The sequence below is a fragment of the Diospyros lotus genome, chromosome 4 (genome assembly GCF_014633365.1).
Source record: "Diospyros lotus cultivar Yz01 chromosome 4, ASM1463336v1, whole genome shotgun sequence".
NCBI classification, from domain to species: domain Eukaryota; kingdom Viridiplantae; phylum Streptophyta; class Magnoliopsida; order Ericales; family Ebenaceae; genus Diospyros; species Diospyros lotus.
In genome coordinates, this window is record NC_068341.1 from 37,537,531 (window position 1) to 37,554,313 (window position 16,783).

The 16,783-nt window shown below is 36.4% G+C and overlaps 1 protein-coding gene across 1 annotated transcript; it reads right to left on the reverse strand.

Annotated features, from left to right (window-relative positions):
- Positions 1-11,038: 11,038 nt before the first annotated feature.
- On the reverse strand, positions 11,039-14,858 carry LOC127799076 (ankyrin repeat domain-containing protein EMB506, chloroplastic). Its single transcript, XM_052332795.1, has 7 exons — positions 14,372-14,858; positions 12,863-12,942; positions 12,508-12,606; positions 12,315-12,413; positions 12,103-12,201; positions 11,906-12,004; positions 11,039-11,603 (listed from the first exon to the last, which is right to left on the reverse strand). The coding sequence occupies exons 1-7, from the start codon at positions 14,778-14,780 to the stop codon at positions 11,499-11,501; spliced, it is 990 nt and encodes a 329-aa protein (XP_052188755.1). The 5' UTR covers positions 14,781-14,858; the 3' UTR covers positions 11,039-11,498.
- Between the last annotated feature and the right edge of the window lie 1,925 nt (positions 14,859-16,783).

Consider the following 16,783-nt stretch of genomic DNA (forward strand, 5'->3'; position numbering starts at 1 on the left):
CCTTTGTCATATCATTATCAACCACCTCTTTAAACTCTGCCATAATCAAAATCAAAACAAACAAATTAAGCAACACAAAAATAAACAGTTCAGGTAACATTTAAAATAGAACTAAAACAAATGCATGTACCTTCTGCATATATGAGATTATAGCCAAGTCTGCCACATTTTCAAGTTGCAAATCATGCTGCAACAATCTTACAAACCAAGTCTAAATGGCATTGGTCTTGGCATTTACTACAGCCTAGGCAATGTGAAACATCTGACTGTTCACATCTGATGTGCCATGAAAAATCGATGAGAGAAAAATGAGAAATTTTTAATAAAAAAATAATAAATGAAGGCTCATGGCAAAAGACTTGTCACAAAGTGGCCTCATAGCAAGAAGCTGGCCGCTAGTAGTCTCGCGGTAGCCTTGTCGTGATTTGCCTCGCGATTGGAGGCTAGCCGCAAGGGCCAACTTGCGGCAGGGGCTGGTCGTGAGCTACCTTGTGGCAAACGCCCCATCTCAATGAAACCTCAGTTCAATTCAGCAATCACCACATGTTAGCACTAGTCATTCTTGAGAATCGTTCCCTATAAATACCCAACTACAGGACATTGAAAGGGGTTTCAAATTTCGATAAAATTTCAACACATTGACTACATTTTTCACTGTTTTCGTGAATAATTATTTGGATCCAGTACTGACTTAGGCATCGGAGGGTCGTTGTGGGCCAAGATTCCCGCAAGCCTTCTAACCCATTTTCGAGTATCAACAGAGTCAAATCCTTGTGGCGAGAAAATCCTTGCAGCAAGGAAGATTCTTGTGGCGAAATCTTTACGGCAGACAGATCCTAGTGGCAAAATTCTTGCGGCAAGCATCATTGTGGCAAGCTCACTTGAGGCAACTTCTCTCACGACAACCTCACTTCACCCGACACCGAACTCAAGCTAACCCCACATTATAAATTTTAATTATTGTATTTTTAGCAACAACATCATCTTTGCTAATTGCCACCAATAATATACCCTAACAAACACCCTTCAAAAAGCATCCATCCACACTAATAATCTTCCTACACCCTTCTGACCAACCTTTTTTTAAAACATCAAAACAAATGTATAATTTGTTAAAATAATTCTTCTTAGCAGGATTATCTGAATATGTTTTTAGAACAATAGTACTCCCTAGATTCGACTTCTTTATCTCACCAACATAATCCCATAACCTCCCAAACTCTTCCACATAACATCTCATAATTTCTTTCATAATAGCAGCCTTAGCATTCATACACACGCTAGTGTTAATTCCCACTTTCACTTCACTCCTACAGAAAGCTTTAAATATCTTAATTTTAATGCCAAGCTTTGTATTATCCTATTTCTAAAATGCTTTGCAACTTAAAGTGCCCTCACTAACATATTTCTATTATTCCCTCAATTACAGCTATGCTCAAGATAGAATTTCTTCACTACAAACTTGTCATTATTGTTTTCTTTAGAAGCAAATATTAGAAAACTACAACCCCCTACAAATTTAAACCTAACTCTGTCCCTATCATTTTTCTCACACTTCCATCATTTTCCTTTCATTACATCATATTTAATAAATGCATTCTCAATTCAATAAAATTAGTGATACACGTGTTATTTTTTGTTCCCTAATAAGGCCCAAGGCCATGACGATTTTTTTCGGATGGGTCTTCATAGGCTTCGGTCCGGGATTGAATGACTCAATACCGTCACCATTTTCTTTTGGCAGCCCATTTTAGAAGTCGAGCCACAAGCCCTTTAACCCACTTTAGAGGAGAAATGGGCCTTTGACCCATTTGCTCAAGTGGGGTGAAGCCCACTCCCTTAGCCCTTCTAGCCCTCATATAAAAGGGCCTCTTTGCCCTATGTTTGGCGTATTCTCTTCTCTCAGCCGAACCCTAACTTTTCCCTCTCTCTCTCTCTCTCTCTCGTGTTTCCTATCTTGGCCAATTGCTTCATCGCTTCTATCCTTGTTCATCCAATAGAGATTGAGGCATTCTTGCCTTCTGTGGATGCTCTTTCCTTTCATGTATTCAGCCGCTTTTCCTTGTGTGAGAAAGGCGATCCTTCTGATGTCGCTGGAAGCCTCTTATATATTGAGATCTGGGTTCTCTTTTGGGATAAGCTCTTTCTCTTGACTTTGTGTTTCGAACCCATTGTCTTTGTGACCGATCTACCTTCTGTGGTAACCTATTTTGTGTAGTTGTGATCGTTTGGGTGAGAAAGGGTTTCTTTGGTGTTTCGACCAAGACGTGTTAGGGCTTTTCTGGGCTACAGTTTGAGAGTTTCGTTTGTGGCTTGTGGTTCATATTCGTTGGTGTTACCAAGAGTGGTGACTGGTCTTTCAGATCTGAGCATTGAATCAGTTTTAAACAGGGAGTATTTTTCTGTTTGCTTTCAATCTTGAATTGATCTATATTTTGGTTCGATTTATTGCACTAACCCCTTCTGTTTTGAAGAGATCTTCCCGCAACAAATGGTATCAAAGCCTTGTGTGGCTCCTGAGTAGTGCTTTGTTCGAATTAGATCTAAAAAGCCCTATCGATTTCATATCCGATCTCACGGTAAGTTTGTTCCATATCAGATTTGATTTTGGTTCAATTGATCCTTGCAGGTTGTGAGTTGGGTTGAGAGGACCCTAGATCCAGATCCAGCAAGTCATGGGTATTCTCTCCGAGCAACACGTGGCTGCTTACTCATCTGCCGACCAACAACCCGTGGAGGTCAGGGTGCCCTTCTTCTATTCCAGATCTAAGCCTGCATCATTCACAGATCTCAGTCCTGAGATCTATACTGGTAACTTCTCTTATTTCTTTTCTTTCAGCAACTAGCAGGTCATCGTGTGGGGGTGGCCATTAGATTTGGAGGTTATCCTGTGGTGGTAACCATTGTTTGTTGCTAGGTCTAGGATTATTTGTAATTTTCTTGTGCTAGCATAAATTGTTTTGATACGGTTAAGTCTTGCTTAGAAAACCAGTGTTATTGTGCTATGTGAGAAATTCGCCTTATTTATTCTTATCTGTTTAGGTTAAAATTGAAACCCTAAAATTATTCTGTTTGTGTGTGTTAAGCATATTCTTTTATGTGAACATGTCTGCACATCACTTTGAATTGGGGGTTTTCAATGGAAAGGGGGATTTCTCAAATTGACAACAAAAATGAGGGGAATTTTGGTACAACAGAAAGTTTCTAAAGCCTTAGATGACAAATACCCTGAATCATATACTATTAAACAAAAAAATGAGGCTGATGAATTGGCTTGTACTTCTATTATTTTACATCTTTCTGATTTTGTTCTAAGAAATGTAGGAAAACTTGATTCTACAAAAGAGTTATGGAAAAAATTGGAAAAACTATATGTGAAAAAATCCACACCCAACAAACTTTTCTTGCTTGAAAGCTTATTCAGTTTTAAGATAGACTCCTCTAGGGATCTTGATGACAACCTAGATATCTTCAATAAGTTGGTGTAAGATATAACTAATTGTGGTGAAAAGGTAACCGAAGAATACAAAGCAATAATTCTCTTAAATGCAATTCTAGATACATATAAGGAAGTTAAAAATGCCATTAAGTATGGTAGGAACACATTGACACCCGAAATAGTTATAGATTCCCTTATGAGCAAAGATATGGAGTTAAAAAGTGAGAAAAAGACATGGAGATGTCCATTTGATGAGAGGTAGGTCTCAATCTAGAGGACATGAGGGAGGTGGTAAGAAGAAAAGGTAGAAGTAGGTCTAAGTCTAAGGCCAAAGGTAAGGGTAAGGGTAAATGTTTTGGTTGTGGGAAAATCGAACATTACATTAAAGACTGTTATGCCGAGAAAAATAAGCAAAAGAAAAATTAAAAGATCAAGAAGAAGCAAATGCAGTAACCTCATTTGACCCTAGTAAAGTTTACATGCTTATAGATTTTAATACTGCTGAAATTAATGTTACACTTAGGGCACATAGGCAAGAATGGATTCTTGACTCAGGTGCATTATTCCATGTCACATCCCAAAGACATTGGTTTGAAAATATGCGCGAATCCGTGGGTGGTCATGCCATAGTTTATAGTAATATAGCCTATAAGGTTGTAGGAATTGGAGACATCACTCTTAAGTTAGAATCAGGATATGTCTTAAAGTTGAGAGATGTTAGATTCATCTCTGAAATGGCTAGACACTTAATTTCAGTAGGAGAGTTAGAAAAGAATGGATTTATAGGAAAAATAAAAAATGAAATGATTAAAATGTTTAAAGGGGTAATGGAGGTGTGTAAGGGAGTTAGAAGAAATGGGATATATGCCTTAACTGCCGAGGTAGTGAGTAGCTCAGGCTCTCACCTTGATTCAATCAATTCCGATGTCACTCAAAAATGGCACAATAGGTTAGCCCATGTTAGTATTAAAGGGCTTAAGTTTCTAAATGATAAGAGAGTCTTTGGTAAGGACTGTGTGTCCGATATCCCCTTTTGTGACCATTGTGTGTTAGGTAAACACCATAGATTATCCTTCTCTTCAAATGTGCATAGAGTCTCAAGGGTTTTAGAGTATATTCATTCAGATTTATGGGGACCAACATCAAATTCTACATTTGGTGGGAATAGATATTTTTTATCTATTATAGATGATTTCTCTAGGAGAGTGTGGGTCTTTCTCTTAAAAGACAAAATAGAAACCTTTAAAAGTTTTAAAACTTGAAAAACTCAAATAGAAAATCAAACATGCAAGACAATAAAATATCTAAGAACTGATAATGGTCTAGAGTTTTGCAACAAGGATTTTGATGACTTGTGTAAAGAATGTGGTATAACAAGGTATAAAACTGTCCCTCACACCCCACAACAAAATGGGTGGCTGAGAGAATGAATAGGACTCTCCTAGATAAGGTTAGGTGTATGATGATTAGTTCTAATATACCTAAATCATTTTGGGGTGAAGCAGTGATGACTGCTTGTTACTTGGTTAACTTAACCCCATCAACTACATTAAATGGTGACACTCCTTATGAGAAATGGCATGGAAAATGTGCAGATTATTCAACCCTTAGAACCTTTGGCTATACTGCCTATTCTCATTAGAATGAAGGAAAATTGGAACCTAGAGCAAGAAAATATGTTTTCTTAGGATATCCTGAAGGAGTAAAGGGTTATAGGCTTTGGGATAGAAGTCAAAAGGGAGTAAAAATAATTGTAAGTAGAAATGTCATATTTAATGAATCAAAAATGCCTTGTTTACAATCAAACAGTGATAAACAATAAGACAATGAGGGTGAGGATTCCCTAGAAGAGTCTAGGAATATCAGTACCAACATTCCCACCACCTCAAGTGAGGTGGAGATACAAAACTAGACTGAAGAAAATGAGGAAAATGAGATAGTAGAAGAACAGCCCCCCATAGAATAATCACCGCTATCTAACTATAAGTTAGCCCAAGATAGGGAGAGGAGATCCTATAGGATTCCTCAAAGGCTAGAATCTGATTTTGACTTAGCCTTTGCTAGTTATCAAGATCTAGCCGATAAAGAGCCAAAAACATATGAAGAGGCCATTAGAAGTGAGTATTCTAAAAACTGGATAGAAGCAATAGAAGAGGAGATGAGTTCCCTAAATAAAAACCATATATGGGAGTTAGTACCTAGACCAAAAGATAAGTCCATTGTGGGCTGTAAGTGGATCTTTAAGGTTAAAGAAGATACAAGTGAAAAAGACCCCATAAGATATAAGGCTAGGTTAGTAGCCAAAGGTTTCACAAAAAATGAAGGGGTAGATTATAATGAGATTTTTTCACTAGTTGTTAAGTATACCACCATACGTGTCATGCTTACATTTGTTGCATATTTTGATTGGGAACTTGAACAACTAGATGTTAAAAATGCTTTTTTGCATGGTAACTTAGATGAAAAAATCTATATGTTTCAACCCAAAGGTTTTAAAGATAAGAAAAAACCAAATTTTGTGTGTTTCTTGAAAAAATCTTTATATGGTTTGAAGCAATCTCCTAGGAAATGGTATAAATGTTTTGATTCATTTGTTAAATTAATTGGTTTTAAAAGAAATGATTTTGATCATTGCCTATATTTTCAGCACAAAAATAAAGATGACTGTGTATTTCTTTTACTTTATGTTGATAACATGCTTCTTATTGGCCCTGATGTTAAAAGGATCAATAGCATAAAATATGCTTTAGGTGGAGAATTTAACATGAAAGACCTAGGTATGGCTAAGAGAATCCTAGGTATGGAAATTGTAAGAGATAGGTCAAATTTCATATTATTCTTGCATCAAACTTCATATGTGTTAAAAATTCTAAAAAGATTTAGCATGTATGAAAGAAAATCAGTTTCTTTACCCTTAGGAGCCTATTTCATATTGTCAAGAGAAAAATCTCCAGCTAACAAAGAAGAAGAGGAGTACATGAGTAAAGTCCCTTATTCTAATGCAGTAGGATCGATTATGTACCTCATGGTGTGTACTAGATCAGACCTAGCCCATGCAGTTAGCACATTAAGTAGATTTATGAAAAACCCAGTTCTTGTCCATTAGGAAGCTTTGAAATGGTTACTTAGATATTTGAGGGGTACTTCCAATGTCGGTTTAGTGTATAAACACCATTCAGATAAAATGAGTCTGATGAGGTTTACAGATTCAAATTATGCAGGTGATAGAGACAATAGGAAATCAACATCATCCTATGTGTTTACTTTATGTAATTCATGCATTAGTTGGAAGTCTCAACTCCAACACATTGTTGCTTTGTCAACTACTAAATCTGAATATATAGCTACTACAGAAGCAATTAAAGAAGCTTCGTGGCTTAAAGGTTTGCTTAATGAACTGTGTGTTCTAACAGAAAATGTTAGTGTCTTTTCTGATAGTCAGTCAGCTATTCATTTGTGTAAAAATTCTATTTTTCACTAGCGCACTAAACACATTGATGTAAGACTGCGCTTTATTCATGATATTATATCTCAAGATGTTATTAGACTTAAAAAAGTGCATTCAAATTTCAACCTCTCTAATATGAGAACAAAAGTGCTTACTCCTGAAAAATTCAGAAGGTGTCTAGACCTTCTAAGAATTGGTAAAGTTACGTGAGAATTGGTAAGACTTTCCTTCTCAATTTGCCTATTGATTATGCTTTCTGTTATATGTTTTTTTGTTGCATGTGTTTGCTGGCCTTATTAGGAAATAAGGTAGAGATTTGTTGTTTTTTGTCCCCTAATAAGGCTCGAGGCTATAATGATTTTTTTTGGATGGGTCTTCATAGGCTTCGGCTCGAGATTAAAGGACCTAAAACCGTCACCATTTTCTTTTGGTAGCCCATTTTAGAAGTCGAGCCACAAGCCCTTTAACCTACTTTAGAGAAGAAATGAGCCTTTGGCCCATTTGCTCAAGTAGGGTGAAACCCACTCCCTTAGCCCTTCTAGCCCTCATATAAAAGGGCCTCTTTGCCCTCTGTTTGGCATATTCTTTTCTCTCGGCCGAACCTAGCTTTGCCCTCTCTCTCTCTCTCTCATGTTTCCTATCTTGGCCAATTGCTTTATCGCTTTTGTCCTTGTTCATCCGATAGTGATGGAGGCATTCTTGCCTTCTGTGGATGTTGTTTCCTTTCATGTATTCAGCTGCCTTTCCTTGTGTGAGAAAGACGGTCCCTCTGATGTCGTTGGAAGCCTCTTATATATTCAGATCTGGGTTCTTTTTCGAGGTAAGCTCTTTCTCTTGACTTTGTGTTTCGAACCCACTGTCTTTGTGACCAATCTACCTTCTGTGGTAACCTACTTTGTGTGGCTGTGATCGTTTGGGTGAGAGAAGGTTTCTTTGGTGTTTCGATCAAGAGGTGTTGGGGCTTTTCTGGGCTACAATTTGAGAACTTCGTTTGTGGCTTGTGGTTTCTATTCGTTGGTGTTACCAAGAGTGGTGATTGGTCTTTTAAATCTGAGCGTTGAATCGGTTTCAAACAGGGAGTATTTTTCTGTTTGCTTTCAATCTTGAATTGATCTATATTTTGGTTCGATTTATTGCACTAACCTCTTCTATTTTGAAGAGATCTTCCGCAACAACACAAAAATGACTCAAAGATGTCATTTTGGGGTTGTCGAGACATTTTCCATTTCAAAAATGTTGAAAACAGGTAGAAATGTTTTTTGAGCCATTTTTGTAATTTTACAAACGTTTTAGGGGGCATTTTGCAATTAACCTAAACTATCAAAAACGTGTTTCCAATTGGAAAGGCGTTTTTAGCGACCGAAGCTGGTTAGAGATGGAAGTAACCAACAAATATATATATTTTTGTGCTTTCTTCTCCAGTTCTTCTTCTTCTTCTCACACACGTTTAGCCCTAATTTCTTATTTGAAGTTCAAAATTCGACTCAATCCTTTCGTTGTCGTTCTCACACCCTATGTTGATTGTCACCATTCCCTCTCGCCGTTGATTACTTGGTACTCGTGTCGTCATCAATTCAATTGCTTGGTTTTCTTCTTGTTTTCATGCCCTTTGTCGTCATTTCCTTTCTCCGTCGATTGCTCGGTGCTAATGCTACTGTGAATTCAATTCTTACACCCTTTGTCATCATTCCCTCTCGTTGCTAATTACTTTATGCTCGATGCTCATGCCATCGTCAATTCAATTGCTCGGTGCTTAGTTGCTCCCTCTTGTCATCGATTGCTTAGTGCTATGTGCTCTATTTTTGTGCTTGATTGCTCTGTCATGTTGTGGATTATTGGAATCCTCACTTTGAATCTAATTGGGTGATTCTTAAGTTTATGTTCAGTAACTATTTTTTATAATTTTTTATATTAAAAATTATATTTACAAAAAAATCCTTATTTTTTTTATTTACGCTTTTACTCTACTTTTCTCGTTTCTTACTTTTTTGGAAAAATTTTGTTTCTCCGTTTCTATTTATGCCGGAAACGTTTTCCATTTTCATTTCCTTGCAACCTAGAGTAAAATCCGTTTCCATTTTCGTACAACCTAGAGTAAAATTAGCAAGTGTCATACCAACAACAAATTCAGGAATGTGAGCAAGCACATCAAACCTTAAACAAGAATTGGGGTGCACCACAAAATCATCTTTTGAGTTTGGGTCATCACTGGTGTCACTAAAGCTTCCAGGGTCATCACTGGCTATGTACTGCGAGTGGTTGCTTTCACCATCAGAATTTGACCCATCATCTAATGCTTCTGGATTTGCTTGTTTTGCATCTACATTTTCTTCTAAATCTGCTTGTTCTACATTTGCATTTACTTCTGGATCTGCTTGTTCTACATCAGTTGCATTCTCACCATTCTCTTGGACCTCACCATTGGTAGCATTGGGTGGATCTACCACTCTTTTCCTCCTATGCTCTATAACTTTTTGCCTAGCTCGTTGAAGTTCTTCATCCTCTTCATTAGTATTATGGGCCACCACATGAGTTATTTCATCGAAAGATACACCAATATCACCCTCATCTTCCTCTGGTAGCAATTCACCATCATTAACTGCCTCTTCCACACCATCTTCTACCTCAACTTCCACACCATCTTGTACCACATCTTCTACAAACTCATCCAAGTCCATAGCTTCTGACTCACTTCTTATATCTAAATACTTAGCTTTTGTTCTATTGCCCGTCAAGCAACTCTTATCTTGGTCGACGTAGATAAAATTAAAAGGCTGAAGGGGGTATGGAACCCCCCCCCCCCGCGCAAGCCATCCCAGACAACATAACAAGGCTTCTAAATACTTATCCCAAATATCATAGCCTTACAAACTAATATTTACCCCATGTGTCTTTTCATTATTTCTCTTCTTTTCCTGAGTCCTACTAATAGATATCTTATCCATAATAACTGAACGGTCTTCTGCGAAGATATATGGTTGGTAAGGGTTATTTTCTAACGCTCTTGAGTATTTTACCCTCACCAACTAAGTATATTTCGAGATTGTTCCCTTCCTTTAATCTGCTGCTTACATAATTCATTGACAAATTATTTTAAATAAAAACAAAAACATCATTTTCTTAGAAAAAGATTCTTGTCACTCTATTAAACCCTAATTTCATTTGCAATATACCAACACATGCTAGCAAAAGAAAATATGTTTTAAGTCAATGAGATATCCTATTTCTCTCACTTCTCCACCAACATACTCAGACTTAGGATTTTGCAAGATAACTTTACCAAAATTGAATCTTATATAGAAAATCACCTCACTCATTCTAGTCAAAAATAATAAATAAAGTAAAGATAAAAAAAAACTAACTCAGAACCCAATACACACTAAGTTAAGATCATAACAAACAAAATCCAAACAATGTATGCTTATAACACAAATTAAAAAACAATCAAACACACATATGCATGTTAAACACAAAAAAGAAGAGCAAAAACTCCATGCATGTCATCTGCATTATTAACAATCGAAGAAAATTAGATTTTGGGTTTTTCATAGATTTGAGATGGAGAAATTTTTGTTTTGGGTTTTCTATTTATATTAAGTTAAAGAGATAGAGAAAGATATGCATGTTCTTTGAATTTTTTTTGGTGTTAATTTTAATTTTTGGATGTTAATTTTAAATTTTTTTACAGTGCCCGCTAAATCACATTAAAAATGTTTGACATGACACTTTTTCGCATTTTGAATGTAGTGTGATTTCTTGCGTTTCACAATTATTGACTTTTGGACTAAAAAAAATTAAAATATTAATTTAAAGATAAACAATAAACATGAATAAAATAAAATACGAAATACTATATTTTTTACTAGTTCAAAAGGCTCAAATGTATAAAACCTTAAATTAATTATTAATTTGTAAAGAAATATCACAAACCAGTAATAGTTTAGATCTTCTTCCAATTGGAAAAAAATACACACACACACACACACGTATATATATATATATTATGTATGTATCCGTGATTAGCATAAGATTTTTATAGATTTTTTTCTACTTTGGTCCTCAAAACGAATGATATAAAAAATCTCATTTTTAATTATCATACTTCTTTAACCTGATATTTTTGGCAACTGAGGATTTTTAAGCTTGATAGATAGCTGCTAAAACATCCAAAATCATCCAAGCAAGAGGAATTAAAGGGATTCAGGCCCCAATACAATTAGGAAGAGTCAGTCAGCCTTCATAAAATTGGATCAAATACATCAAACACAGCACATTATACTGTTAAAAAAACCAGCTGATAACTAACTCTTCAAGATTCTGCAACCTGCAGCCACAAGAAGTTAACTTGTCATGAGCTGCAACACAAGCATCAAATTCAACACCTCCTCCCCCCTTCCCCCAATTTCTCATGATTCTCTTCTTTTCACCGGTTGCACCTCAGGATCAGTGAAATTTAGCATGTCATAGGTAACCTAGGTAGATCATTCTTGATGAGCCAAACGATCTCTAAGTGTCTGTCTCTCGTCGCCTGGGAGAACTTTAATGGACCATTTCACCAGCATTAACAGCCAATTCTTATTTGTTTTCCCAAAGTAGAGTGTAGGAATACATTCACAATTCTCTGTTAGCTGGTACAATCTTCAGCAATTTGGCGAGGTCATAAGATTTAAAGTCTTTGCCATAACACAAGGCCAGATCAAGGGGCGTCTTCCCTTCCTGAAACTCGACAATCAAGGAGAGATTCTGGTAAAGGCAGTTACTTGAAAACTATAAATCAAATATGAACCACAACTAACAAATGTGCGGCCATTGACGCCTTCAACACATCGCAATTCGCAACCAGGAGTTAGTGCGGGAAAAATTAGTTCACAAGTTGAAGGTCAGTGAGTTGTAAAGTGAAATATATAATACTTACAACAACAACAACAATTAAAAGTCTTGATCCCACTAGGTGGATTCAGTTATATGAATTCTAGATCTCCAATCAACTTATCTGAAATGTACAATATTTAACATACCTTATTTCTTCTGTTCTTGTCCGCTCCATTGACAAGCAAAACTTTTGCTATGTCTCTATTTCTACTTTGAACAGCAATATGCAATGGTGTCCATCCTTCCTGCAAGAAAAATCTTCTAAATAAAACTACATTTGACCACCGCAGGGGGGGGGGAGGCGCGCGAAAGGAAATATACAGGCTATCTAGCATAAACTCACGTTATCAGTGGCATTCAAGTCAACATTGTATTTGATTAATAACTTCACAGTTTGCCTGGCTCCAACTTGAACTGCATAATGAAGAGGGGAAGCACCATCCTGTTAAGACTACAAAAAGATCAACAAGATAGCTTTTTTGAAGTTACAGAATAACACTCAAAAGGTTAATAAAAATGTACCAAAAAAATCAAAAAGAAAATAGTAACCCTCACCCGATCCCTAATGTTAGGTCTTGCACCTTTTCTCAATAGATGACTGATCATAGCCTCCTTTTTACCAATAATTGCAGTATGCAGAGCAGACAGACCATCCTGCTTCACCAAATTGACTAATTGCTTGCTCCACTTTGAAGAAAACCTCCTCGATTTGAGGATTGAAATCACAGAATGAAAAGGCGGATCTTACCTTGTCAACAAGATTAATGTCAAGCCCATTTGCAAGTAGCATGTCCATGTACCTTATCTGCCCAGCAAGTGCAAGAGAATGAAGAAGGCTCCATTTTGCCTGAGACAAAAGGGTCACAAGAGTTAATTGGATGAAATTAGTCCCCCAACCACCAACATTTTGCCTATTTCATTTTCATTTTTTCAGGAACAATGCGAGGCAGGAAATGGTTGTGGAGAATGTACTTTCTAGTTGACAATTGTGACCAATAACTAAGTGTTACGAGAAAAAGGTTGTTGCCTGCTCATTCAGAAAAGAGATTAAAACAGGAAAACAATTTTATATGCTAACAGACGACCCATATTTTGACACTTACTGTTGATATTTTACTGATATTTGGAGCTGCATTCTGTTGCAAAATAGCTCTTTCTTCTGGTCCCAAAAGCTGTTCAACCTCTGCAAAAATTTGACAATATTAAACCAGTTGTTTGACCGACCTTTACCTAAGAGATGATGAGCTAAACCAAACTTTTTGGTTTGCACCATAACAGGAGAGACCAAAATTTGCGTTGATTTCTAGGGCCGCAGGGCAAGGAACTTAGGAAAATGTAAACGGTGACGAAAAAAAAAATGATTAACTTAAACCATGGCAAATTCCACTAGTATAATAATCATATCAAAATCCATCTTTTTAACTACACTTTGCATGGCATGATGAGGAATATGCTCTTGTTTCCATTGTAAAGCAACACAATCATCAGATTGAGGCATTGATATAGCAAGGATTGACCTAATACGATATGTGGCAAAACTAAAAGCAACAGGACAGTGAGCGAATGAGCCCACGAGATATAGCAAAATGGTAAGACTTGATCAGGATAATTTAACTATCTACAACAAAGACCAGAAAATGTAGCAGTTTGGTAAGGTTGGCACTGTCCACAGCAACAGCAGTACTAAAAGATGGGAGAGACCAAAATTAGCTTATGCTTTTGCTGAAAACGGTGCAACAGGAAACTTGTAGCCAGACTGAATTTTTGGCCTAAGCTGGCCAAGTGGAGTTCTAATATCAGCATGGCAATGATAAAAATGCCAGAAAAGGTAGATATGTGCCAGTACCAAGATAAAGTTCATAAGGCGGGTTGGCATACCAATCATTTTCATCTAACGACCTTATCTTCTGTAAGACTTGTATTATGCATATCATACCTAAGAGTCTCTCTCCAGTTTCTCTAGTCTTCCTCTACCTCTTTTTCTAAAGATTTGTTCCATTCCATCCATCATCCTCACATGAGCCTTGATTAGTTTCCTTCTCACATAACCAAACCATCTTAATTATGTCTCACATACATTACTTTTAATAGGAGCCACCCCAATTTTATTGCAATAACATCATTTCTAGTTTTATTTTATTTTTTTTGTATGCCAGCAGATCCATTGTAAATCTTCATATCTGTTACATTAATATTTTGCATGTGCTGGTCCTTTACTGCCCAACATTTGGTACCATGCAACAAACTAATTTATAACTGTCTTATAAAATTTTCTTTTGAACTTCAACAGAATCTTACTATCCCATAATACACAAGACACACTTTTCCATTTTAATCATCCTAACTTAATTCTATGAGTAACTTCCTCGTCAATCTCCTCACCATCTTATGAAACCCATCGATTGAAGACATTCCATCAACTGAGTAGAATTATAAATTCATTCATCGTAGGAAATTGTAGAGAATCTAGAATTTCTGGAATCGAACTATCTTAATACAGGCAGTTCTATAGGGAGAAAAAAAAAAAAGAGAACAAACAAAAACAGAAAACTGGAAAGTCACATGACGGGCTAGCAGTTGAACATAAGAACAGAGAGAAAAGCAGTACAAACCTTCCAGAAGGTCCTCCTCGTACTTGTCTTCTACTGAGGGCTTATTAGCAATATAAGAAGGAGCCCGAGCTGAAGCAACTAATTCTTCTTCTCCTTCCCAGTCGCTCTCGAAATCCAAGTTACTTTCTTCGTCTTCAATGTCGTCGTCTTCTTCGTCGTAGTCGCTGCCACTGCCGTCGTCGGGATCTTCCCAAAATGCTGGAGTTCTCCCCAAAGCGGAGATGCGCCATAGTTTTGAGCTCTCATCGGCAAAATACACTCTGAAAATTGATGTTTCTGGACGAACGCCGATCGACCGAAAGGAATTTTTGCTGCAACTACAAGTGGGCGGTGAAGAAGCTGGGGCGGCGACAGCTGGAATTGGGGGCATTCGCCTCAATCGGAAAGTTGGAGTAGCAAAGGATAGCATCGTTGCACAGACATACAGCCCGGCAAAGGCAGAATCAGCCCTGGGGATAGGGTAACACCCTGTTTGGAATGAATGAATTCGAAATCTATAACTCATTCTTAAAAGCGGGGGGATGTTTAAATTTTGGTTTAAACTGAAAAATTAAAATACTTGATTGAATTTAAGATTTAAGTATATTTGGATGAAGACCAAATACACACAATTATATATTATTTATAAATTCTGATAAATTAATATTTACAATTTTATAACTTCGGATATGGTGTAATGGTAAGCATTTTGAGTTTTATATAGAATATTGAGATTTGAATCAATACGACAACTTAAAAAATAAAATTATTGTTAAAAGATAGTAATAAGATTGAAAGACAAATTTTGCATAGATTATACGAAATGTTTAACTTTGAGTATATATAAACTATGTTTATATTTGAATTTATCTGATAGGTGCATCAGGGAAAAGATCACTCATCCTTGAGAATTAATCAAGTAAAACTCGAACACCCGGATAAATAAAAAAAATTACAATTTTACATGTTACAGTATGCAAAAATTGTTGCTAAGCTGGGCCTGGGCCTGGGCCGAAAAAAGCGATACTTGAACTTCTTCAGTGACCAGTGGCCACTTTTATGAGACGGTGTAGGTTTTTCTTTTCTTTTCTTTTCTTCTAGTGTTTTGGACAATTCCAGACTACTTGAAACATCCTCTTATCTCCAACTTATTTGAATTATATTGTATTTTTTAAATTATATTATATGAGAAAATCCCTTTTTAGTTTTACAAGATGGCGGGTCACCTGATCCACCCGAGCTGAGTATAAAATGACATGTGAAAAGGTATCGTCGGTCACCATTTATGACAAATTCTGATTATTGAAATTGATCATGTGAAAATGAATTGTCTTGTCTTGTGACTCATTTATTCAAAAACTAAAATGATCTAACGGTTGGATCTCTCTCGATTAAAAAATTAAAATATTTTTTTTTAAGTAATTATCTTAAATCAAAGAAATTCCAATCACTAACGTCTTTAGCGACAATCAATTGGTGGAAGGAGAGAGACGAGACTGTTAGACTAAAGAAAAGAGAAAGTGACAGGAGAAGAAGAGGAGACAGAGACGTAGTCCTCTCTCTTTTTTACTTATATTACACCCTCCAATTTTTACATATTATAATTTTGAATCTTGATTTTTATATGTGGCATCCCATCATATATATAATTTAAAAGATACCATAGCAATCCATCAGTATGTTGGGTCTATATAATTTGTTTTTAAAATATATTACAAGATAACCATTTTTGACCTAACAAATCGAAAACAGGTGAAATTTATATTTTTTATTTTAAATTATTTTATTTACTTTCTGTTTCTAATATATTTTGGGCTAAAATTTAGCATTATTTGGGTGATAAATAAAACGTTAATGTTAATTTTTTTTTTTTTTTGGGTAGCTGCTACTGTTGCTCTTTTTAAATATTATTATTTGTACATAACATATAAAGATTATAGGAAAATGCTAGAAAGCTCGACGAACTTACTGAAAGGGGTCAAAAAGACCCAAATGCCCTCACCCACCTTCACCTCTCTCCTTTCTCTCATGACTGTTTTGCAGAGCCCTCGCTTCCCTCTTCTCTGTCTTCTTCGGACGACCACCGACAGTCGCTGCAACCAGCGACGATCGGCAAGGCAACGATGCGAGGCGAGGTGGGGCGCGGCGGTCGACAATTGCCCAGAAAAGACAGAAAGAAAGGAGCGAGGGCTTTGCGCACAGCCATGGGAGGGAGAAAAGAGAGAAGAGAGAGGCGAGGGCTTGGTTGTGCAGTAGAGGGTATTTTTGTCTTTACAATTCTATTCTGTAAGGCTCTCTGTGAGGTTGTCTGACCCTCTAGTATAACTCAAGATTATAAGTTTTATTCTTTTGGTATTGTATTTAAATTCACAATTTTTCGGATACCTTGTAAAGTTAAAATGTTGTTTTTATTTAGGATGGTGAATTAATTAT

What these genes read in the sequence shown, in the direction of transcription:
- LOC127799076 (XM_052332795.1), bottom strand. Translation starts at nt 14,780, where the DNA reads ATGCTATCCTTTGCTACTCCAACTTTCCGATTGAGGCGAATGCCCCCA. An exon ending in ATATCAGTAAAATATCAACA is followed by an intron (nt 12,607 to 12,862) that starts GTAAGTGTCAAA and finishes CTTTTGTCTCAG; the next exon opens with GCAAAATGGAGCCTTCTTCA. An exon ending in ACATTAATCTTGTTGACAAG is followed by an intron (nt 12,414 to 12,507) that starts GTAAGATCCGCC and finishes TTGGTGAAGCAG; the next exon opens with GATGGTCTGTCTGCTCTGCA.